Source organism: Megalops cyprinoides, chromosome 20, assembly GCF_013368585.1.
Source record: "Megalops cyprinoides isolate fMegCyp1 chromosome 20, fMegCyp1.pri, whole genome shotgun sequence".
In the NCBI taxonomy this organism is placed as follows: Eukaryota; Metazoa; Chordata; class Actinopteri; order Elopiformes; family Megalopidae; genus Megalops; species Megalops cyprinoides.
Genome location: NC_050602.1, coordinates 2,284,361 through 2,309,309, shown reverse-complemented (window position 1 = coordinate 2,309,309; position 24,949 = coordinate 2,284,361). Strand labels below are relative to the sequence as shown.

At 43.4% G+C, this 24,949-nt stretch overlaps 1 protein-coding gene across 1 annotated transcript in view; it reads right to left on the bottom strand.

Annotated features, from left to right (window-relative positions):
- Positions 1–532: 532 nt before the first annotated feature.
- LOC118795521 (protein crumbs homolog 1-like) overlaps positions 533–24,949 on the bottom strand; it is a 41,741-nt gene continuing 17,324 nt past the window's right edge. Inside the window, 9 exon segments of the mRNA XM_036554066.1 lie at positions 533–987; positions 11,796–11,922; positions 12,971–13,105; positions 13,648–13,689; positions 14,400–15,288; positions 17,042–17,207; positions 17,932–18,479; positions 20,479–21,420; positions 23,799–23,981. Coding sequence (XP_036409959.1) covers positions 769–987; positions 11,796–11,922; positions 12,971–13,105; positions 13,648–13,689; positions 14,400–15,288; positions 17,042–17,207; positions 17,932–18,479; positions 20,479–21,420; positions 23,799–23,981 — 3,251 coding nt within the window. The 3' untranslated portion in view covers positions 533–768.

Genomic DNA, 24,949 nt, shown 5'->3' with positions numbered 1-24,949 from the left:
TACAGCTGTTGAAAATAGCTATACACAGTTCACACGTGTAGCTACCTACTGTATGGTTGCTACCTCTGTTCAGGTCACATCTGTATTCTCTAGCAACCTTTACAGGCACATCAGAACAAAGACCCATTTCTGTGTTTACAGCACAATTTTTAAGCTTGGCTGCATTTCAGGTGAAGTGAAAGCCCCTGTACTAAGATCACACATTTTTAAAATTATAATTACTGAATCCTTCTATCGTGTTCCATTTCAAGGCATATTTGTTGTAACTAAACTATGCTACTATGGTCTGTTTGGTTAGATGAGGGTTTTTTATGGTCTGATTGCATTTGACCTTTGAGCATTAGTCCATAAGCAATGATGAGGACACTGACGCTACATGATGAAGAGTGCACTCATGCAATCAGCTGTGGCACCATCATCAGCTATGATGTCTACCATTGGTCTGCTGCCACAGAAACTCAAGCAGCCATTCGCAGATAGCACACACCCCAGCAGCTCCAACACAAACGAAACTACTCTAGTAAAACAGAGAGTCTGGAGTGGCTCGGCCAGGAAAGGCACTGACCTCAGCTACAGGGAGAGCCCTGCAGCGCAGACATAGGTTGCGGGAAAAAGGTGTGTTGGAGGGGCAGGGACTCCTCCAAAAAAGTAATAGGCTGCTAAAAAATGTAAAAATGTGAAAAAATGTAACGGAAAAGTGAACTCACCTCGGTGCAAGTGAGAGTGCAGTCTACCTGGTTTGTGGAGGCTCATGGAGGTGTTTAGGGGTTATATGAGTCTCTCCGTGGGGGGGGTCTGTGCCATGCTCCACATCTCCACCCTGGACCCCTCCTTCTCCAGCCGGCTGGGGCTGTAGGTGCCGTGGGTGGCCCTGCGCTTCGTGACCACGGTGAGGGTGGCGGCGGCCAGAGAGAGGGCAAGGAGGAAGGCCACGGCCATCAGGCTTACGGACAGCAGGAGGTCAGACGTGAGGCTGCTCGCATTCAGCTACAGGGGCAACACAAACCAAACAGTGTCACAGCTCATAACATCACATTTCCTGTGTCTACAGTACCTGTCAAAGTAGAAAACTTTCAGTTTTGGATCCTATCTTTGTGCTTTGTGGTCCATCCGTAGATTTGACATCATTCTATTTAAGCAATTAAGTTATCGATTCAGTTTGTACAGATAACTTCAATTATTGTGATCTCTATACTCTCAATGTTGTTTTAGAACAACTAACTCTCACTTAAGGACCAACCAAATCAAAGCAAAACTGAAAATGATATTTTACAATTTTATAAACAGACATGCTTGCCAAGAATTTCAAGAGAACATAGATTTCCACCAATTAAAACAGTCAGTGCATTATGACAAACCTACAGTGCATGCCATAAAATATTTTTCAAAGGATAAACACCTTATCCTTTGAAAAGGAAGGTTCACATTATATTCTCTGTGTCAAGAGCGGGGATCGGGACACAAGCGCGGACCACCGGGTAAACGAAACCAAGCGTTTAATGAAAATCGTTAGGCAGTTCGTAGTACAGGGGCAGGCAGGGTTCAAAAACACGGGAAGGCAGTCCGGGGGCAGATCCAGGATCGGGAGTCGGTGCAGGCAGAGTCGGTAACCAGGGGGGGCAGAACAGGCAGACGGGACCAAAACGGCAGGCGAAGGACGAAGTCGAAAAGACAGGCAGGATTCCAAAACAGCGATCAGGCTTCAGGTTACTAGAGCGGGGACGAGACAGGACAAACTCACTGCAACGAACTAGCAACGAGACAGAGACACGTAGGGAAGATATAGGGCTGAGGTAACGAGGAGATGGGAGGCAGGTGAGCAGGCAGGCAGGTGCAGGCAATAAGGGAATCAGGTGGGCGGGGACCCGGCGGGGAGCCGGGCGGGGCAGGAACACAAGGAAAACAAAAGCACAAGGACAGGGAAAACAAAAACACTGCGGCTTAAGGGGGCGGAGCCCTGACACTCTGACAGGAACCTCTATATATGATTGTTTATCTTCAGTAGTTTGAAGGCAGTTCAAAATCCAGACACATAGCATCACGTGCTGTAACCCTTGCCCCATAATTATAACTAATGGACGGTGATTTTAAACACTGCCTTGTGCCGTATTTACTCCTGTTGATCACTTGGCAAAATGAATAGTTGCCTACTACTTTTGGATGTTGTATTTTATAACTGTTACTTTGTGTCAATTTGAAAGATCAATAAAACAATACTCTAATTCAAAACATTGGCAAAAACTTGAAAACTTAGGGTTAGGGCACTTAGGGTTAGGCACTTAGGGCAAAATTGAAAATTTAAACTGAAAATTAACATTTCCCCAAATATATGCATACATGATAAATGATGATAGATAGATAGGATATACTGTAGAATATTTCCCACTCTCAAATGTGGCACTTTGAAATTTACCAACGCTTGTAAATATCCACAACACATTTCTGATTTGTCAGCATTCATGAAAATGCACACATGAATATGATTAAACACCTGCACTACACACATTAGCTTATATATTAAGATATAACTTAGAGTACATCATCTTCTGAATATGAATCATTTCAATCACCTGGTTTTCACCAATCATCAAAAAAATCAGCAGATTTCTCATGAAAGAGCCACAAATTACACTTGTCATCTTATCCTGGTAAGCAGAAGTTAACACCGGAGAGGTATGTGTGTATGTGTGAGTGTGTGTGTGTGTATGCGCATTTGTGCAAGTGTGTGAGTGATTGGCATGAGTAATGACTCATTCCTGCCCGTAACTTGGCATGTTATGTTCAAAGGCATGTTTTCCTGAAATGCCACCCATCCACTGAACAGCACCTCATAGACAGTGTGTCCCTGTTTTTTGCTGGCCACGCAGTGAGTTCACAGGCAGATTAATATTGTTTTCAGACATGCCATTTGTTTTGGTTTTTTTTGGCTTGTACCCATTGGAGTTTTGCACATTTGCAAAACTGTTTACAGCTTCATGTCAACTGCAGCCCATTTTAAATGACAAATGGCTCTGTAAAAACATGCATAACTCTGCGTAAGGCTAATTTAATGACATTTGCTGGCATGGTTTCTCTTCAGACTCTGGCAAGACCACTCCAAAGTGGCTTGCTGTGTCATAAACAACACTATGCTGGGAAGGAGACCTATTATGGGCTGGAAAGCCATAAAGTCTGAGTGAGCCTCTGTTTTCCCTGTGAAGAGGGAGAAGCTGGTTCCTGTCCTCATGCCACTCAACTCCTTGAGAGAACAAACAGCGGCGTTCTGTCAGGGAGTCTTCAGTGATGACTGTTCATACCTTGTCAGTCCACTTTAACAGGCACTCTGCACGCAGATAGAAAAAACTGTAAAACACCTTGACCATCTCTAATGTGTTCCAGGCTCCACACACTACAAAAAATAAAGACAGTATCTGTCGCTTTAATGATGGTTGTAATTTGGTGTATTTATTGAGAGTTGTTAAAAGCCAGCAGCTGGATGATGGGAGAAATGAAATCCCAGTGGAAGTGTTTGGTAAAGCATACTAATTGCTCATAAACCCATGTTATAAGGCCCAGGGGTCTATCCTTAGCACAGTGAGTTCGACTAAGCATCCCTTTGGTTTGTTTTAGCTAGGGATGGGCGGATCGATACCAAATTATGAATATTTCGATCCTGATGGTTCAGTTTTAAAGATCAATCCTCATATTAAAAAATCGATAACAGGTCTGATTTCATTAATTTAATTTCATAGTATTTTTGCTCATTTTTTTGAATGGTTAGTTTGGATAGGAACTACTTTTCCTTCTGCTTTCTCACTCAGCTCCCAACAACAGCTGTAATAAGGCACACACAGAAACAGACTCAGTCACTCAGCCCCAGTGCCAGTTGCAGAATGGCAGAGTGTAAACGGAGCCTCGTGTGGAGTTATTTTGATATGGTAAATAGTAATGATTCGAAATGTGGCATATGTGACAAAACGGGCAGATATTGTGGCAATACCACAAATCTCATGAAACATTTAAAAAATTGCCACCCAAAAGAGCATGACCAGTTACAGGAGAAACGACGAGAGGTGGAGAAAATGCAGGCAGATACCCCCACTTCATTGAGGCAAAGTTCTTTAGCAGAGGCGTTTCAGAAAGGCAGGAATTATCCAGGTAACCGGTGATAATAGAATTGTTAACCATGTAAAATGTAAGCAGGATATTGATGTGCAGGATATTTATTGTATGAAACCCTAGTCATGGTATTGGTGTAGATTAGCTTAGGCGTACATATAAGCCCAAGTTTTGCAGTCAGTAGGCTGTAGGCTACTGTTAGATGTAGGCTATGTGAAGCTATAGGCCTATATAGGACACATTTTCAAAAAGAAAAACAAATATGTTTTAAAGCCACGTCTTGCTGATATCTGAAGAGAAAAGGCCATCTACAATGAATAGTACTCTTTTATAAGTCATCATTAGCACACTTTTATCAATTTTATCTAATGGTGGATATTAAGAGATTTTGGAATGGCTGTAATTTCATTCAAAATGTGTCATTAGGTAGGCCTATTCTAACTGTCTGTGGCTACTTGGTGAAACTAGGCCTAGGCCCATTTAAGCTTTTATGAAAGGTTTAGTGGCACATAAAGATTAAACTACATGTAGTGTAGCTAAAGAATTTTTCTTCTTATACAGATGACTCTCCGAGAGCCATGCTTATTACAAGACACCTTGGAGAGATGATATGCAAGGACCTCCAGCCTATTTCAGTTGTAGAGGACAGGGGTTTCATTGCATTTGTGAAGACTCTCGACCCTTGCTATAAAATCCCAAGCCGCAAACGGCTAATGGAAGGGATCAGACATGTACAAAAACTGTCAAAATGAAGTAAAGGCAGCTTTACAGCGTGCGAACAGCGTGGTTCTGACCACAGATATGTGGACATCGAGGTCCACAGAGGCCTATTTGGCCGTAACATGTCATTTTGTTGACAACTGGCAAATGGAAGAATTTCTTTTAGAAACCTGTTGTTTCCATGAACAACACACAGCTGTCAACACGAGTTTAGAGCTAAAAAGAATCACAGATGAATGGGGCATAACTCAGAAGGTGCTAGCAGTTGTCACAGACAATGGTCCCAATGTTGTCTCTGCGGTACACAAGGCTGGGTGGACGCACTACCCCTGTTTCGCCCATACCTTGAACTTGGTAGTCAAAGATGCCATTAAAGCTGTCCCTGCAATTGTTCAGCTCTTGGAAAAACGCAGTAACATTGTATCATTTTTCCACCATAGCACGAAAGCCACGCAGAAACTCACAGACATACAGAAGCAGCTGAACGTGGCAGAGCATAAACTGGTTCAGTCAGTAGAAACAAGGTGGAATTCTGCATTCTATATGTTGGACAGACTTCAGGAGCAGAGGGAAGCAGTCATCACTGCACTTTGTGTACTTGGAAAGAATGCCCTCTACTTAAGCACTGAAGAGCTGGACTTGATCCAGCCAACCATTGAGGCCCTGAGACCGTTCGAAGAGGCAACACGAGAAACTTCTGCAGCAAAATATGTGTTCATGTCGACTTTTGAGAGCAGCTGCAGCCACGGAGTGTCAAGGCAACACACTTTCCAGAGAACTGTTACAGCAGTGCCAACGGCGAGTCCGTAGCATTGAGACGTTTCACAGTCTTGCTGCTTGCACGTTCCTAGGCATCCGTTTTAAAAACCTTGCGTTTCGCAGCCAAGACAACGTGGAAAATGTAAAAAGACAAATTCTGACAGAAATGCAAGAAATTCATGAGCCAATGTCACAAGCACCATGCACTGCCTCCACGTCTGTGCCAAGTTCTGCCTCCCCAGTATCTTCTGCACTTACACCAAGTTCTACCACATCCACAGCAAGAGGAGGGTTATGGTCGCATTTTGACACTCAAGCTCTGTCAGCCCATCAGTACCGCTCAGCAGGCACTGATGCGCTCATTGAGATGCGTCCATACTTAGAGGAAAGGGTAATTCTCCGGGACCAAGACCCGTTACCCGTTCACTGTTGGTCTCTCTCTCTCTCTCACTCATTAAGGAATAGGTGAGGCCTTAAGAGAAAAAATGCCAAGTTTGAATAGGGAGGGGAAGAATTAGAGCAAATCTGAATGGCTCTGTATGTATTGTTCCTGTGAGTCACTTGTCCGTCACCAGTTTTCTCTCTCTCTCTCTCTCTCTCACTGTGTCTCTCTCTCTCTTGCTGCAAAAAGTCTGTTTTATTCAAAGTTTTTGTTTGAATGTTGAAGAATAAACTGTGTTTTATCAATGTTTTTGTTAAATAAATGAAAAACAAAATAGACTTTTTTTTAATCATAGACCAAGTGGTGTCTTAAAAGTAAGCTTTTTAAATGCATTTTTTGATGTAACTTCATCATAGAAATATTTCCTGGATTTGTGTAGACAACAAGACTTTTAAAAAATATCAGTATCGGTATCAGGATACTAGCCCTAGTATTACTTGGTATCGGATCGAAACAAAAATCACTGGTATCGCCCATCCCTAGTTTTAGCATATTCAATGACTGATGTCCAGAAAACCTGAGCATAACGACAAGTGACGTTCGTTATATGCACAAATTCAATGTGCAGCCACAAGTTCCCCTTAAGTAGGCTGCTAGACAGGGGAAACTTCACAAGGTATCTAAAATATAATATGGATTTCTTGACCTTTATTGCAACAGGCATTTTTATTGAAAAATGTTTGTTTTAATAAGAATGGAATCTGAAATCCTTTTGTAGGCTGTGGTAGGTTACCTTTGCAATTTGTGTTGCTATTCTTCATGACTGATATGCTGACTGACAGCACACAAATGCTTACCTAGGCAGCAGATATACATTTTACATGTTGAGCGAGTTTGTGTCTATTTGTGTGGAATTCATCCAGTTGTATAGTGCACTAGCCTTCTGCTAATAGATGGGGATGACCAGCCTCACAATGCATTCTGGGAACTGAAGTCTGACAGGAATGTAGTGAGATTGCATACACTTGGTTTCAACTAAAATGTTCAGAAATGTCAACAAAAAACAACAAAAATAAGTATACTTAAGAATAGCCACCTATTCAGTGTATGCTTGTGTGGCTCCTATGGAGATAAAAGAGTTGTTCATCAGTGAAATAGTGTTACTCTGTTGCCAAACACTTTGTACCTAACTGTAATATGTCACCCTAGGTGTGCAAGCTCACTGCTACAAATCCAAAATCAACCATACATTTAAAAAGATGGAGCTGTCAACCAGGGTTGGGGAGTAACGGAATACGTGTAACAGTGTTACGTATTTAAAATACAAAATATGAGTAACTGTATTCCGTTACAGTTACCATTTAAATTGATGTTAATCAAATTAGTTACTTTTTAAAAATATTTAGATTACTGAAGGGATTACATTGGATTTTTTTTTTATTTAATTTCTTTTTTGTCTCATTTAACATTTATTCAGTTGGAAAATCTATCCAATGGTAGGCAACTCCGCGGTGTATATCTCCCATATGCCCCTCACGGAAAAAAAAGAAGAAAAGAGTGCACAGCCTGCCTGACTCAAAGCAACTAGCGCAATGCGTTTATGTCATGGAAACACTGGGACCATTTTACTTTCAAATTTCACATGAGGTCGAAACATAACAGTCCAATGCAAGCTGTGTTTGCCAGCAACCAAACTGCTATCCACTTCAAAAGAGTCGACCTCTAACCTGAAGAAGCACCTTGAAGTAAGTTTTCTTTTTCATTATTTAAGATAATATTGATCGCTAGTTAGCTATTTTACATAGTTTGGCTGCACTGGATTAGCTATTCAGCTAGCTAGTAGGCTAGTAGGTATAGTATTAAAACTAACTAGCTAACGAGTAGGTACAAAAGTGACAAATACAGGTAGTGACAAAACAGCAGCAGATATAACGGCTGCTGGCTACCGCAGCCCAACATGGTGTTGATGTTGTGCTCAGCTCGCCTAAAACACTATTCAGATTACGTTACTTACCTTGAGTAATCTAACAGAATATGTTACAAATTACATTTTACGGCAAGTATTCTGTAATCTGTAGTGGAATACATACTAAAAGTAACCCTCCCAACCCTGCTGTCACTGATGAAGGCAGCATTCTGAAATGTTTCAATCTTCCAGTTCCACATTCAGAGAAAAAATGATAATAAAAAATGAGTGCTATCCTTTTATGAACATGGCTGAAAATCTTTTGACCTGCTGTCTGATCAAAGAGGTGTGATAGGCTGAGCAGTGGACTCCCAGTTTGAGAGTTTGCTGGTTTGAATACTGTGTTTGACATGCTCCTGTGGTGCTGTGATGTTACTTAGATGAGGTCATTTGTGTCACTACATGACGTCACTTACAGTGGGGCAACAATCAAATGGTCTCCTGCCAGGCCTTGTAAGTCCAACATAGTGTAAAAATTTAAGTGACGAAGCACATTTAAACAAGTGCCACTTGATTTACCGAAGTCTGAGTTAAGATGGTAGATGGACATAGTAGGTAAAATGTAGCATTTGTTTAAAATTGTCACAAACAGCTGTGCACTTCGTCATAACCACAGGCCTTAGTTTCATTTATCACCATGAAGCTCTGTTGCATTTGTTATGAAATGGCTGAGGACATGGACAAATGACACAACAAAACAGAAGACAGAACAAAATGACAGGAAACATGTTTATTCAATCACAAACACTAACAGAGCAGTACAAAGAAAATAGACAAGACAGACACTGGACGAGACAGCTGGAGTGGTCAGGGTCAGCGATTATATCCATACAGAAGACAGAGTAAAAGAGTGGATGGGAAGGGGCATGGAGGTGGTATGGAACAAATGAAGATTCCAATGAAATCAGTACGGCAAACTACAATACAATGCTGCAGGAGTGTCAGTCACATTGACTACTGTAAAAGGAATATCAAATCAGGGGGTCCCACAGGTGAATGATGATGTAAATAACATCCTTCCTGTCCTGTTTACGTCACTTTCAACTGTCTACAGCTCAGCCCTACTAGGGCCTTGTGTGATATTCCTCAAAGGAAAAGGTATTCATATTGCCACAGTGTTGTATATGTAAAATTACATTTTGGCTCTACTGGCACCAGAAACTAGCCACTGTAGGCATAATTACAGGTGACCGGTTGTGAAACCCAAGGGTATACGCAAAGCTAGCTTGTATTGCTTGTAACCTTTCTCATCCCAAGTGAGACTTGTCTGCACTCAAAATCTTGTAAGACCTTCCATACTACACTTTTAATTTAATAATGTTGAAAATCTCAACAGTTTTGTTTGGTACAAACAGAACTCATAGCACACAGTGCTTCATTGCTATTGTTTTTCAATGCTATTTCAACATTTACTCTCTTAAAAAATGAACTTTCAAATAGAAAAAATTAAAGTGCTAGGTAAGTTAAAATACACATACATTCCAAAACACACTGATTATGCAGCATAGCATAGTGGTAAGGCGCAGGGCCTGTAACTGAAGGGTTGCTGGTGCGATTCCCTGCTGGGACAGTACTGTTGTACACTTGGACAAGGTACTTAACCTGGAATTGTCTCAGTAATTATTCAGATGTATAAATGGATAAAGTTGTAATCTGTTGAAGTTGCTCTGGATAAGAGTGCCTGCTAAATGACAATAATATAATGTAAAATTACATACAATGCTAAACACATTCTAGAACACATGCAGCACAATGCATATTTGAAAGGTGACATATATTGACATGAATGCACTAATAACCTCTCCATGGTTCTGTGTATGTTTGGCACTCTCTGGTTTCACCATTGCAGTGAAACACTTACATAGCAGTTGTGTGGTTCTAACTCAAAATGGTTTAGAACACTTAACCTTATTTTACAAGATAACCAGTTTAAAAACATTATAAGCTTTGTAAAATATAGGACTTTTGTCTTTGATGAGTAATAGTTTGAATAATGAAGCAATTTCCTTACTGTACTGATGTATGAAGTTATGAAACACAGAGAGAATGGAAACAACAGTTAAGGTATAAGGCACAAAATCAGCCTCTCTGTTGAGCCTGAACTCGATCAAAGACTTCTTGATTAACAGGCCACTGTAAACTGTCAACATTCTTACACATGATATTCATACCCATCGGCTGAATATCCTTCCCACCTCTAATTACCGTGCTCCAACAGGCCAGTTTGATGTATTGTACAGTTGTATGTAAAAGTTTGAGCACCCCTGGCAAAATTACATATTTTGTTAATTTTTGAAGTGAAAAGAAGTAAACACAACCTCTGCAGGACACTTTTAAAAAAATAAAATTTTTATGCCAATGTTAATGTACAGTTATTTTATATTTGATTCATTTAAAAAATAGAAAAAAATAAAATAGTAATTGAGGCATGTGCAAAAGTTTGGGCACCCTTCCAGTTGTAATGTCTCTAATTAACTCATTAGACTTTAATTGACTCATTAGGACTCGTTAGGCAGGTCAAGAATCGTCATTAGGAATTGTCAGCTGATGACAATTCCAGAGCTTAATAAATTCTAACTCTTCAAACCTTGTGCCAACACTGAACAACCAAGGGCTCCTCTAAGTAACTGACTGACAATGTGAAAATAAAGCTAACTGATGCCTACAAAGCAGGGAAAGGCTTTGTAGGGGCCTTTGTAAGGCCTGTGAGGATGCTAGTTATGTGAGACCATTTTTAAATTATGCGACACCTATATCTACACTATATCGGTATCGGCATTGGCAGTTGGCCAAAATGAGTTGAAAATATCGGCATATCGAATATTGGCAAAAATCCAATATTGTGATTCCCTATGTTATGGCCATTGCATATGAACAGTGAAAAAATGTTCTGAATGTATGGGAAATAAAAGAGATGTTGATCTTTAAAATATATAATGTCTGTTATCATTGATGCAGTCATCTACCAAAATCCATTTGAATTGAAATGCTTTTATAATACTCACAACAAATATTGATATATGAAATTAATTTAAATTAATTAATCAAAAAGCATGTAATTAGATTAATTTTTCTTAATTGCTTGACAGTCATAATTATATTATGTCAATGGTAATCATACAAAAACGCAATATTATGTTAACAATGGTCAATAGTATTGGCGACGCTGAGGCGGTGGGAGCCCCCCAAATCAAATTCTGCTTAGGGCCCCATAAAGGCTTGGGCTGGCCCTGCTTAGCTGGCTACAAAAAGCGTTTGCAAGCTGTGATATCTGCCAAAGGGGCTGTTACTAAGTACTGACTTAGTAGGGTGTCCAAACTTTTGCACATGCCACAATTACTATTTCTTTTTAATTCATGGAATCAAAAGTAACAGTGCATTAATGTTTGCAGAAAATGTTTTTTGAACTCTGTTTGCTACAGAGGTTGTGTTTACTACTTTTCACTTCAAAAATCAAGAAAATATGTAATTAGGCCAGGGGTGCCCAAACTTTTGCATACATCTTTATCAATGTGCTGATGAAAAGCTGCTCCAGACTCCTAAACTATTGGACATCACTGTGTGCCCATGTGAGACTCTGCTGTACAGACTTCAAGAGCTGCATTCTGTGCAGTGCCGCTTATTCACTCAACGAAAGGGCCATGTTTCCAAGCAGTGAACCCTAGGTGCTACTGTGTCAGAGCGGGGAGAACCCCAGCTTGCCGTGGCTAAAGCAGGACCCCCAGGGCGGAATGCTCTCTCCTGCAGTCAGTCCTCCATGCCCCCCCAGTCTACCTCGGGCCCGTCATCCAGCTGCAGCACCAGGTAGGACAGCAGCTGAAAGAGGTTCTGCCACAGCAATAGGAAGACGTAGTAGTGCAGGTCGCTTACGTTAAGCTCGCACTGCTCCCCAGTGTAGCTTAGGTCGCACATGCAGTGGAATTGGTCCACCATGTCGATGCAGTGTCCCCCATTGTAGCATGGTCCCGACGCACAGTCGTCTATGTCCGTCTCGCACCTGCGGACGCACGGAGCAGGTGAAAGTGAGCGGGGGCGTAAACAGGCACAGTGGGGTGGGCCAGGATAGGGTGGAATAGGCAGTGGCTTCAAACAGACAACAAAATTATTCTCACTGCAAGTAATAAAAGATGAGTGAGTGTGAATCCTCCATCTGCTGTTTGAGTACTAATTGGTTCACTGTGTGGAATACTATTAACATGTACATGACAGTCAAAATCCATAATGTGACCATGTACCTTCATTTGGCTCCAGTGTGGTGTTGACCAAAGGAAAATGGGTTGCCATCGACCCTGAGCTTCTCTTTGCTTCACAGTTAGCTGATCTTCATTATGTCAGCTACTCTTGAAAAAAGTGAAATTCTGAATACTGAAATGACTGCACTGTTTGATTCAGCTCTGGGGCAACTGTGCTTTCACTTTATCATCCTCAGTGGCCAAATACTCCACACTGCTGCCCAATCAGCATTCAATCAGCAGACAAAGGAAGTACACTTACCCACTCAGCACTTAAACAGCAGAAGAAAGTTCTATGCAGCCAAACAGAAGATGGAGGACACACACTTGACCGATCTGAATTGAAATATGAGATGGAAGATGATCACTGGCCAACAATAAGAATTGGCACTATGGGCGGAGGGTGCACACTGTTGCCCAATCAGCATTCAAACAGCAGAGGGAGGGTGTGTTCCCAAAGAAGCAGACTAACGGGGCAAAATCTTGTGGACTCATAGCATGCAATGCAATATTATGGGATAAATAATATTATACGGTGGCATCATCAGAGTCAAAGGTTAATGTCTGGTTTTGGACAGGTCCCCAGCACGACCACATAGTTCTGCAAGCCTTCAGAATATGTTGAATAAATATAACTTATGCCAAAGTAGTTTGTGTTTGGCAACTTGTATTAAAAGTTACTCAACACGACATGCACCATCCCTCCGGATAAGAGCTTATATGTTAAGTTACAAATGAGCTCCTGAGCAAAAGGAAGGCACTTCAGTCTGCTTCCGCCCATCCAGATTCTCGCAGCAGATGCTAAGGCCTCACCACTGGCCAGCGAAGCCTGGCCTGCACTGGCAGGCCCACTGTGAGCCGTCCTCTGCCTCAGTGCAGTTGCCTCCGTTATAGCAGGTGTAGTTCCACCGTTCGCCCCCACACACGCTCACCGGCAGTTTGGGCCGTCTGGAGATACACACACAGACAGCATCACACCCTGCCAGGCACGCTGGCTGTGCCAGCCAAACTCCATAACAAAGGTTTCTATTTATACAGTACGGAAAGTAGTTATTTTAATATTCACTACACAGTCATTTCAGTCACTATGTCAGTACCCACAATACAATTATTTCAGTAGCTGTTTTACAATTCACCATGCAACACAAAATGTAGCCATTTAAATACTCATTACACAATACTGAATGTAGCCATTTAATAATGTAAACACAACTATCTGAGTATCTATTTAATGCTCTGTACACAATAGTGAATGTAGCCAATTTATAATCAGACCTTAATATAATCTACACATATGCCATTTAAAAAAAATCTTTCAACGTAAACATGTACTGTTACATTGTGGCAGACTTCAAGTTTGAAGTTTTAGATACCTTGCAATATGAGAAAAGGTAACATCACATTCTACAACAAACAACAAAAAGTTGTGGGCAACAATAAATGTCCAATTTTTTCACATACATGTAGCATTAAATAGGCACATTACTTACGGATAATTCTCTATGTACCAAGCAATCTGTTCAACGTCCTCACTAGTGAAAAAAGAACGTAAGGTTAGTCATCTTGTCCTATCTGAGAATTTTTCATACACAAGGGATCTACTTTTTCTGACTGATGTAAATGAAAGGTACCAGTCTGCATGATTAATGTTTGGTCCACCAGCCAGGGTGGTTGGCATCAGACTGGACTTATTTGCACAGGCACTCAAAATCAGAGCGAGATCTTCAGTTTTTCCAGTAGCATATACTGTTAACTACATGGTTTCATTTGTCTGGGTTCTGTTCTCTCAGTGTAATTAGCATTTGCATATTTAAATCAGTAGTAAAAACAGCTATTAAATATGCAGTGTTACAGGCATATTAAAGTGTAACTACTGTACCTCTCAGACCAAAACTAACTAGTTAGTTGTTGAATCAAGGTGAATTTTCCTTCAGAAGATGAATTTGCATTGTGCTGTCATATGGAAGGGATCTGGCTATGTCTTGTGGACTCCTGGGCAGGTAAGGACATGACCTAGCTTCGAACAGGCTAACATCTGGGCTGTAGAGCTCAGCCTGGAGGACTGTGGGTAACAGCCATTCAGGACTTATGCTTATTCACATCACACTGCAAGACACCAGAGCAAACTATACAATACACAACAAAATGAGCTTGAGAACGAGATCTGGGGGTCTGTAAATGAGGCTTCCTTGTTGGGGAGAGTGGTTTGCAATAATTTGGAATGATATGGTATGGAACTCACTCGCAAAAGGCCCCAGTCCTGTTCGGGGGGCACAGGCAGGAGTATCTCTGGTAGCCCCTCAGGCAGGTGGATCCCGGTGCACACTGGTGACCCTCACACGAGTCCGCCTCGGCCTCGCAATTGGTGCCAACGTAACCTGGCTCGCAGGCGCACTTGTAGTCTGGCCCCTGGGTGCTGCAGTTGCCGTGGACGCAGGGCCCAGAGGTGCAGGCATCAGCAGTGATCTCACAGCGAGGCCCCGTCCACCCGGCTGAGCAGGTGCAGCAGAAGCGGTCGAAGAGGTCTTCGCAGATGCCGCTATTCTGGCAAGGGTCAGGGGCACAAACAGACGGCCCAGAGCAGCCGGAGAGGACAGAGGTGGCGGACATCTTGATGAAGCGTTCCATGTGCGGCCGTGGGACACTCAACTCGGTGTCGGCCAAGTAGGGCAGCATGATCCCACCAATCTCCACCGTGCTCAAGCACCCCGTGAAGCCCGACCCCCCCACTAGAAGCTCCACCCCTGCCCTGAGGAAGTCCAGGTTCCCTGTGGACACCTTGGAGATGGATGGGTCCTCCTGGTTGTCCATGGTGATGGTCCACCTGGACACCCCGGCCCCTGGGGCCACCATGGAGAGTGTCACTGAGTGCCACTCCCCGTCGCTCACGGAGACAGGGCTCTGAACGCTCAGGCCAAGGAAGTGCTTCCCACTATGCAGCTCCAGGGTCAGGTGCGAGTCTTGGATGGACACGGACAGGGACTTGGGCCCTTTTCGGGCGCGCAGGACCGCCGCATCATGCCTCCTCGTACGTATACGGAAGGTGATGTTGGTGAGGTTACGCAAGATCGTCCCACTGCCTCTGAAAATCACCATGCTGCTGTCATCCAGGAAAGTCGCACTGGAAACACCTGAGCACAATTGGTACCAAAAAAGACAAAAAGAACAAGCATATGGAAGGTGTACTGTGAGGTCACAGCCTTTAGATGCCACACACACCACCACTCAGCCATCTCATTTACTTAAAACCTGGTCATATAAGGTTACAAGACAGAACATCAGGCTGCACATATACACTCAGTAACCAATTTATTAGGTACACCTCTCTAATACTGGGTAGGACCCCCCTTTGCCCCCAGAACGGCCTGAATTCTTTCGTGGCATGAATTCAACATGATGTTAGAAACATTCCTTAGAGATTCTGCTCCATGCTGACACGATAGCATCACACAGTTGCTGCAGATTTGTCGGCTGCACATTCATGCTGCGAATGTCCCGTTCCACCACATCCCAAAGTTGCTCCACTGGATTGAGATCTGGTGACTGTTGACTGGTGATTGGAGTACACTGAACTCATTGTCATGTTCCTGGAACCAGTTTGAGATGACGCGTGCTTCGTGGCATGGCATGTTATCCTGCTGGAAGTAGCCATTAGAAGATGGGTAGACCATGGTCATAAAGGGATGCACATGGTCAGCAACAATAATCAGGTAGGCATTTACATGATGCTCAATTGGTATTAAGGTGCCTAATGTATGCCCAGAAAATGTTCCCCACACCATAACACCACCACCTCCAGCCTGAACCGTTGACACAAGGCAAGATGGATCCATGGATTCATGTTGTTTATGCCAAATTCTGACCCTACCATTTGCATGTCGCAGCAGAAATCAAGATTCGTCAGACCAGGCGATGTATTTCCAATCATCTACCATCCAGTTTTGGTGAGCCTGTGCCCACTGTAGCCTCAGTTTCCTGTTCTTACTGACAGGAGTGGTACCCAGAGGGGTCTTCTGCTGCTGTAGCCCATCCACCTCAATGTTCGATGTGTTGTATGGTCACAAATGCTTTTCTGCATAGCACTGTTGTAACATGTGGTTATTTGGGTTACTGTTGCCTTCTTGTCATTTTGGACCAGTCTGGCCATTCTCCTCTGACCTCTGTCAAGGCGCCTTCTACCACAGAATTGGTGCTCGCTGGATGTTTTTTGTTTTTCGCACCATTCTCTATACACTGTACAGACTGTTGTGCGTGAAAATCCCAGGAGATCAGCAGTTTCTGACATACTCAAACCACCCCGTCTGGCACCAACAGTCACCCCACGGTCAAAGTCACTTAAATCAGATTTCCTACCCATTCTGATGTTTGATCTGAACAGCAACTGAACCTCTTGACTATGTCTTCCTGATTTTATGCATTGAGTTGCTGCCAGATGATTGGCTGATTAGATATTTGCATCAACAAGCAGGTGTACAGGTGTACCTAATAAAGTGGTCACTGAGTGTATACTCCTAATAAGGATAATCCCGTCTGAGCAAAATTCTACACTTCTCTGTAGGATCTAATGCACATCAGTAGTGCAGTTTAGCTAATGTGGGTCTGCTTCAGTGATCTATCCTCACAGTACATTCAGGACACAGCAAGTCTCCTGTGTAAAATCTCATAGTGGAGGGTAAGGTGAAAGGAAAAAACCAGTTCACATACAGTACGACACATACATTATGACTGTTACGTTTTTTTGGACTTGTGGTATGGTAACGGTATGGTATGGTATGTAATTACAATAACAACAGTCAGTTTCAATGGAATTTTGACTTTATTCCTCGCCTCTATATAGGGATTCCTGTACTCTTGTGAAAGTTCAGGTCGAGAGTGTGTACTCACACTCGAAACCCTGGGCGAGGGGCTGGCAGACTGCTGTGGGTGGGCAGGGTGACATCTCACACCACATCACCTCCTCACAGCGCCACCCTGCTGTGCTGGGGGGGCAGGTGCAGGTGAAATCATCCCACATGGAGTAGCACATCCCACCATTCAGGCAGGGGTTTCCCTAAATACAATGGAGTGGGCAGAGGAAGCATGCTTCATAAGACTGAAACCCTCATGGCAGGGAGTGGATCATACCATCAGCACAGCTTTCAGGCAGACGGAAGTCATAACGCATCACATATAGAAGGAGGAACATAAAAATAAGCACTTGGTAACTTACAGAACAGTACTAAATGTAGCTATTTTAATACTCAGCACACAATACTAAATGCAGTCTTTTTATAATCATACCTTAATCTATCTCATTACAACCTGTTTAAATAAAATATTTCTTTTTGAATTTTTAACATAATTAAATTGGATGTGAAGACTACAAGGCTGAATTTTCAGAGGTGATATATTTGATAAGTGATAGTGATATACTGACAGCACCTTAATTGTAGAAACTGTGACTACTAAAAGGATGTATAACAATATCCATTAAAACAGAGACTAAAGTAATGAATATGGATAAAATGTGAATAAATAACCATGACTATAGCCATAAATATTTACCTTTACCTAGTAGATGCTGTTTGCCAGAGCAACTTACAAAGCTTACATGTTATCCATTTATACAGTTTACTCTCAGGGTTAAGTACCTTGCCCAAGGGCACAGCAGCAGTGACCCACCTGGGAATCAAAGCTTTGGGTAGCAGGCTGTTCTTACAGCACCACAGCATCCAGCTAAATGAGATATGTAACACTCCCCCTGCTGGTAGTCTGCAGCTTGGCCCAGTCCTTACCCTGCAGGAATCATCGGCGGTGCAGCCGGGCGCAATGTTCACCATGCTCTCCAGGGCGTTGGGGCTTGAGGGCATGCCGTCAGGGTAAAACTGCAGAGTGTGGGAGCCCAGCCGCAGGTCCTGGATGCAGCCCTTGAAGTAGCCGCCCAGAGAGGCGGTGGCACGAGCGTCCGGCAGCCCACCCACATGGACCAGGTCGCCAGGATGGACTTGGATCCCAGGCGCGGGGGCGGTGACCTGCAGCCGGGATGACCTGGTGAGGGCCAGCTGGCCCCCCTCAATCCTCACGCCCAGGAGGTGGAAGCGGCCATCATCGACTGTGCCCTCCCCCCGGAGGCTGGAACCACTCACCCACACCATCACCCTTCCCTCCTCCAGCCCCATGTGGAGGTAGCTGCCCTTCACATTGCCCAGTACCAGTAGCAGGGCGCTCCGCTTCCTGGTGCGGACAAGCAGGGACAGCTCCATTGTCTCTCCAGGGTCCTCACCCACCCGAAACACGGCGTAGCTCTCCAAGTCCTCGCTCCCGAACCTGGCCGTGATGTACTCTGCAGGGGCAGAGAGGGAGGAGGCTAAGGGCAGCATCACAAACATTCTGAGTGGTTAGAGGTATCAGGAATTTAAACACATGTAGACATTTTTCAATCTGTGATTAGGCTCATCTCACTCCCCCATTTTCTGCACTGGCACAGGAATGCTGGGGTGCAGGGAATGCAATCCTCCTTTACATTGGCAAGCCAACAGTGACAGCAGTCACAATATATTTCCCATAATTCTCCAGGAGAGCACATGCAGAATGAGGGTGCACATCATCTGAACGACTTGTAGGTGCCTCATGGGTCCCACGGTGCAACAAAGGAACCCTGGCTAATAAAACCAATACTATGCGGTAGAAGGAGGCTAACTCCGCTGTTCTTCTGCTACAGACTGCCAGCCATTTTCACTGACTGACATAGCTCAGACCCAGGTTGAGCTGGGAAAGCGCACCTTAGCCAACTAAGCTAACAAAACCCTCCCATTTCAATCTTTACACTCTTAAAGCTGTGTGGGGGAGGGCTCAATGCAAATCAAAGGATTGGAAATACTAGCAACTTTTTTAAAGGTCTGCCCTGCTTTCTCCTGTCTTCTTCACTGTTATGATTGGCTGGTTCCAAGCCAATCAAGTGAGTGGCATTAGTGGAATACAAGGGAAGGTATCAGCTTTTGCTTTTGAGCTGCCTGTCTCTCCTCCGATGAGGATCTTCACAAAGGCTACAGTGAGTGATCGACAGTGACCCATCCTTGCATGGCTTCTGACAGTTCCTCATCAAACAGTTTCAATGGACAGAACTTCTCTTCCCTTAGACAGAGAAAGCCAAAAAAGTCATGTCAATTATTGATATAACATTCATTATTAGCACTACTGGAATTCAGCTCACTACCAAATGTCAACAACAGCCAAAAAACAGCAAACAAAAAAATGCAAAAATAAATTAATTTAGTGTATGTAATTGGTCAGTCATCAGTAATGACCAGCTCTTCATAGGTTCAATTTAGCAGGTATAATGTAGGAGTAAATATAAAAAACATTACCAACCAGGTTACACAACAGGTTTCATTTTGTATCAGTTAAAACTGCCCTTTAGTTTCCTTTACAATAATAAAGAAACAATTACAAGTATGTCTATGTACAAGAGAGTAATATGCATTCAAAACAATATGACTGGACTGATACTTATATGGGGCTGAAACAAACTAAAACCAGTGTTGATGAAAAATAGGGACCCATGCCATGGTGATAGAAGCTGAGGTAAGGACAAAGTATGTGTGTGTGTGTGTGTGTGTGTGCACGCATATCTGTGTATGTGTATATGGGTGAATGTGTGTATGTGTTTGTGCATGTGTGTGCATGCATGCATATGTGTGGGTGTGTCTGTGTTCGACAGAGGTCAGGAGCTTACTGTTAATCTAATTTAATGTCTATGGCTAATTTTGACCTTCTGTGGGACACCTGGCGCTAATTGCCTAAAATATGCACACATATATATCTGAGGAGCAGACGAAAAAAGGTTAGCATTACTGTTCAACTATTGAAGAAGGCTTCTGTTAGCTTGAAAGACACACCACTTTACATTTATTTCTCCCACAACACTGACACAGATTTGACATTGTCACAAAGCTTCATTTGCTTTAAATACCATTTATTGAAATGGATTACTTAAACCTATCCACTTCATGGAAAAGTTGTCAAGTCATTGTAACTGTTCTTAAATGTATGAAAGAGATATCAGAAGCAAAAGTACTAACTGCAAATAATGATTCAGAACAGAAAAATGATCACAATTAACAAGAGGAATGAAAAATTACATTTTTAATACATAAGAAGCATGTGGTACAAGTTCTCAAACATAACCTTGTGTGGTACTGCCATTTGGCAATATTATCACTACAATTGTTATGAATTAATATACTTTTTATCTTTTATCTAAAATTTCTTATATGTAAAATATATATAGAAAATTCTGACATGCATGCATGATATTACTAAAGCTACAGTGGCGAAATTACCTTGGGAGCAGTTGGGCCCTTTGTAAGGTCTGTAGCACTCGCATTGGTACCCTGGCCACCGGCTGATACAGTGTCCCCTGTTCTGGCATGGGGCACCCTTGCACCTGTCCCATCTGCAGCCAGGGGTGAGATTGACCGCCGAAACACTGGGCCAGTCACCAGGCAACACCAGGGTGGAGTCCAGTTGCACGTCCCGCAGGCAGCCCAGGAAGGGATGGACGGACCGGCCTGTGGCGGGATGGGTCTCGCTCCACTCCTTTCCTAGCCCTCCGATGAAGATGGTGTGGGAAGCAGGCCCTGGCTCCAGACGCCCCTCCCCTGCAGGGGTTGTCCTCTCACAGTCCTCTACGCACGCTCCATCCAGCAGCCGGATCCTCAAAGTCCCATCTTCCAGTACCACCTTCACCGCGTGCCACCTGCCGTCGGCGACTCCGTGCCAGAGCTCCAGTAACAAGAGCCGCTCACCACCCACCATCTCGCTGATGCACAGCTGGCCGCCCACCAGCTCCAGCCGGACGATCCCCCCACCGGCTGCCCGCTGGAGGAGTAGGGCGTCCTCCTGCTCTGTCCTGAAGCTTATCTCCACACTCCAGGAGGCTGAGCCCGGGCCAAATCCCTCCACTTCCAGCCGCAGGTAGCCGCCCATCTCAAAGGAGAAGCTGGTGGGCGTCTGGCACTCAGGGCCAGTGAAGCCGGCGGGACATTCGCAGCGGTGGCTCTGACTGCCGTTGGCGAGAAGGGGGAAGCAAGTGCCTCCATTTTGGCACTCGTGCTCCTTGCAGCTCACCAGAAGCTCAGAGCAGTTCCTCCCTCCATACAGGTGGTCATCTTGGCTCTGCAGTGAGCAGTTGCATGTGTAACCACCTGGGTAGTTGCTGCATGAGCCCCCATTCTGGCATGGGTTCGGGTCACACTCGTTTACATCTTCTTCACAGAAAGCGCCTACAGGGAAACGTGGAGATGACACCTTGGGTAGAGGTTACACTAATGGAGATCAGGATTCATTTAAGCAGTTTCCTCATTAAACACGGATGGACCCATTAATAGTGATGATCAGACAGTGAAAACAATGCCAAAGATTGACAAAAGATTGCCAAAGGTAGAGACAATGCCAAAAAACTAACAACAAAAAGTAAACTTCAATCAACGGAGCAAAATGCAAGGTTTCCAGTTCAGAAGTGAAAACAATTATAAAACTACAAACTATTAAAAGGCTGTTCACCATATTACTAATGTTTTGCATATTACCAATGTAGAAGATGAACAGTATGCACTAACAATAAAATTTGTATTACAGGTGACTGCTATTGGCTGTAAGCAGTGACGATTAATATGTGTTTATATATAGGCACACTGTGTAGCTAGGTCTCTGTGTTGGTGCTTCTGTTTCTAAAATGGGACAGCTATCTGAAGTTACAATCTTTTTCCAAGACTTTACTAAGACAAGGCCAATAAATCACAGGCCTAAAAGTAACATACATTTATTCCTATTAATTAGAAATAGAGTGGAGTGGAGAAATGGAGTATTTCATAACAAATATTCCACACCACTGCATCCTAGCACCACAACATCTTCCTCTTTGATATCAACCAGTAATATAATTGGCATGATACAAAATGCTACCTTGGAGATGGTGAACCCTTAAGAACATGCAACAGTGTAGCTGATGAAAAAGGTATGGTTTTATACATTATATATAATCCCAGACCATGTGTTCAACAAGTTCAAGCATGTCACTTAGCTTTCCCTTTTCCTAAAAGCTCAAAAAACCCACATAAACAATACATACTACATAATCAATGCCACAAAAGAATGTGTGGAGAACCAAAGTTACCTGCAATTAACAAAAGAAGTATCCAAATGCTGACAGCAAGCCTCCCCATTGTTCCAGTAAGTATGCCTGATCAAAAGTCATGCATTCTTCTACGTGTCACTGAGGAGAATGACTTTGCAAAATGCCATGTCTGCCGACAGCTCTTTGTGTGCCACCTTATTCAGTCAGTGCATGACTGACTGACCTGTACCAGGAATCACCTTAAGCCAGATCTGCGGGATTAGGCTAATGTACTTAAAATGCCTTACAGGCTGCACTTTTGCCAGGCATGACTTTTTAAGCAAATCTGAGCAACCTGGAATGCCATTCTTTACCTGAAACGGTCTGTAGACTACATGAGTAAAACCTTCTACTGTGCCAGGGAGAGGATAAAGAAATACCCTTGTAGACTCAACTGACATTCTCTGTGGAACGGCTATTTTGGCCAGCTGTCCAGGCCTTTGACTCCTTCATTTCTACGTCCAGGGCTTCTCAAACTAGGCCCTGGAGGCTCCCTGTGTCAACTACTTTTCATTCAACCTGTAATAGCACTTCCCCAAGTGCAATGATTTCTCACTGATCTGAAATAGCCTCGTATGACAATTTGCTCTCCAAGGCTATCTTATGTTAGAAGTGATTCTGTGCTCCATAGAGAATGAATGTGCCATATTATTTTAGGATTTGCTAAACAGAAAAGATCTCAGGAAACTATTGCACCCATTTTCTACACGGTGGTCTGAAGAAAATGATTCCTTTAGAAAGATGTTCATCTTGCTTGCTCATTTGATGGTTTCATTAGCTGATTGTTGGATTGAAGACAGGTGGAATCACAATGGTGTGCTAAATGTTGAAACCTGGTTATTTATATGAAACACCACTTCTGGGAAACAAAGAGCTCAGAAATTAATGTCAAACCTTCCTTCTGTTAAAAAAATGAACCAAAGAGATTTGACACACGTTTCACACTAATGTAACAGCTCACTGGACATGGAGAGGGCCCCTGGCTGGAAAAGACCGCAGCTCACTGGACATGGAGAAGGCCCCTGGTTGAAACAGACTCCAGCTCACTGGACATGGAGAGGGCCCCTGGTTGAAACAGACCCCAGCTCACTGGACATGGAGAGGGTCCCTGGCTGAAACAGACTCCAGCTCAGTGGACATGGAGAGGGCCCCTGGCTGGAAAAGACCGCAGCTCACTGGACATGGAGAGGGCCCCTGGCTGAAACAGACTCCAGCTCAGTGGACATGGAGAGGGCCCCTGGCTGAAACAGACCCCAGCTCACTGGACATGGAGAGGGCCCCTGGCTGGAAAAGACCGCAGCTCACTGAACATGGAGAGGGCCCCTGGTTGAAACAGACTCCAGCTCACTGGACATGGAGAGGGTCCCTGGCTGAAACAGACTCCAGCTCACTGGACATGGAGAGGGCCCCTGGCTGGAATAGACCGCAGCTCACTGGATCTCTGCAGATGTATTTGACAGCTCATGTTCTTTCCACACTGTTTACCTTAAAAACTGGGTGGACACCCACACACGAACCCTGCAGCATGCTGGTGATTGTAGTTTGTGGGGAGCAGTGGTTCAATGCCATAGAGGCCCTTCCAGGACAGCTCGATGCACCTCCCCCCAGACAGGCAGGGGCTGCTGCTGCACTCACTGATGTCCACCTCGCAGTGTCTCCCATCAAACCCTGCAGAGGAACGTAACGTTCCAATGCTGTCACAGAAAACCCACTGCTCACACTCAGGTGGCCTATGTAGCTTGGCCTATCTGTGGACCATCTGGCCTGTCTGGACTCCCCTCAAGCTGTACTGTCTATAGTCTATATATTGCCTTCTTCAGCACTGTCTAATGGAAAAAACCATCAGGGTTCTTGATCCTGATATAAGGAATTTGATATGTCCTTTTGTACAAGATAAAATAATTCTTGCTTGTTTAAAAAATGTGTTTAGTTGAATGCCACACCACAAACAAATGTGTCAGCTGAGGTATCTCTACAGATCCTGATATACAGACTATAGACAGTACAGATTGTCTGGACTGTGTAGAGGGGCATTCCATTGCTTTGTAATTTGAAAAAGTGTCACTTGATTGCCTGACCAAAACATGCTTACAAATTTGAAAATTAGATAAAATTAGATTTGATAATATTGCTGTCTTTTAACTCACTGCAAACAATAAATGGCTATTTTTTATAAATACTTACATAAAATAAATGCAAAACAACTATAGATTTCCACAAGAAATAACTATTTACATAAATAATTGTATAAAATCAATAAAAAGCAACTGTCTAAGTGGTCAGCTGAGGTGAGAGAAATGCCAATCCTGTCATTTATCAGATTGAACACCATGTAAGACCCATGCAAAAGAAAGAAAGTGTTTCTACACCCTGAAATGACAGTGATGTTGAACCCAGATGAATTGGATTTCCTCTTCAATTAAATGAGAGAACCACTAATGATGTAAAAAATTTGGGCAGATTTTGCACTGCTTTTGGCAAGCAAATTCTGTGTTTACTGATGATGTGTTTGCCACATTGAAAATGACAGGTTGCCTGCACACAGCAAGATGTACAACGAGTTATTACAAGGTTATTCAGTAGAGGTAATGAGGTAAGCTCATATGGTCGCAATTTGCAGCTTTCAGGTTATAGGG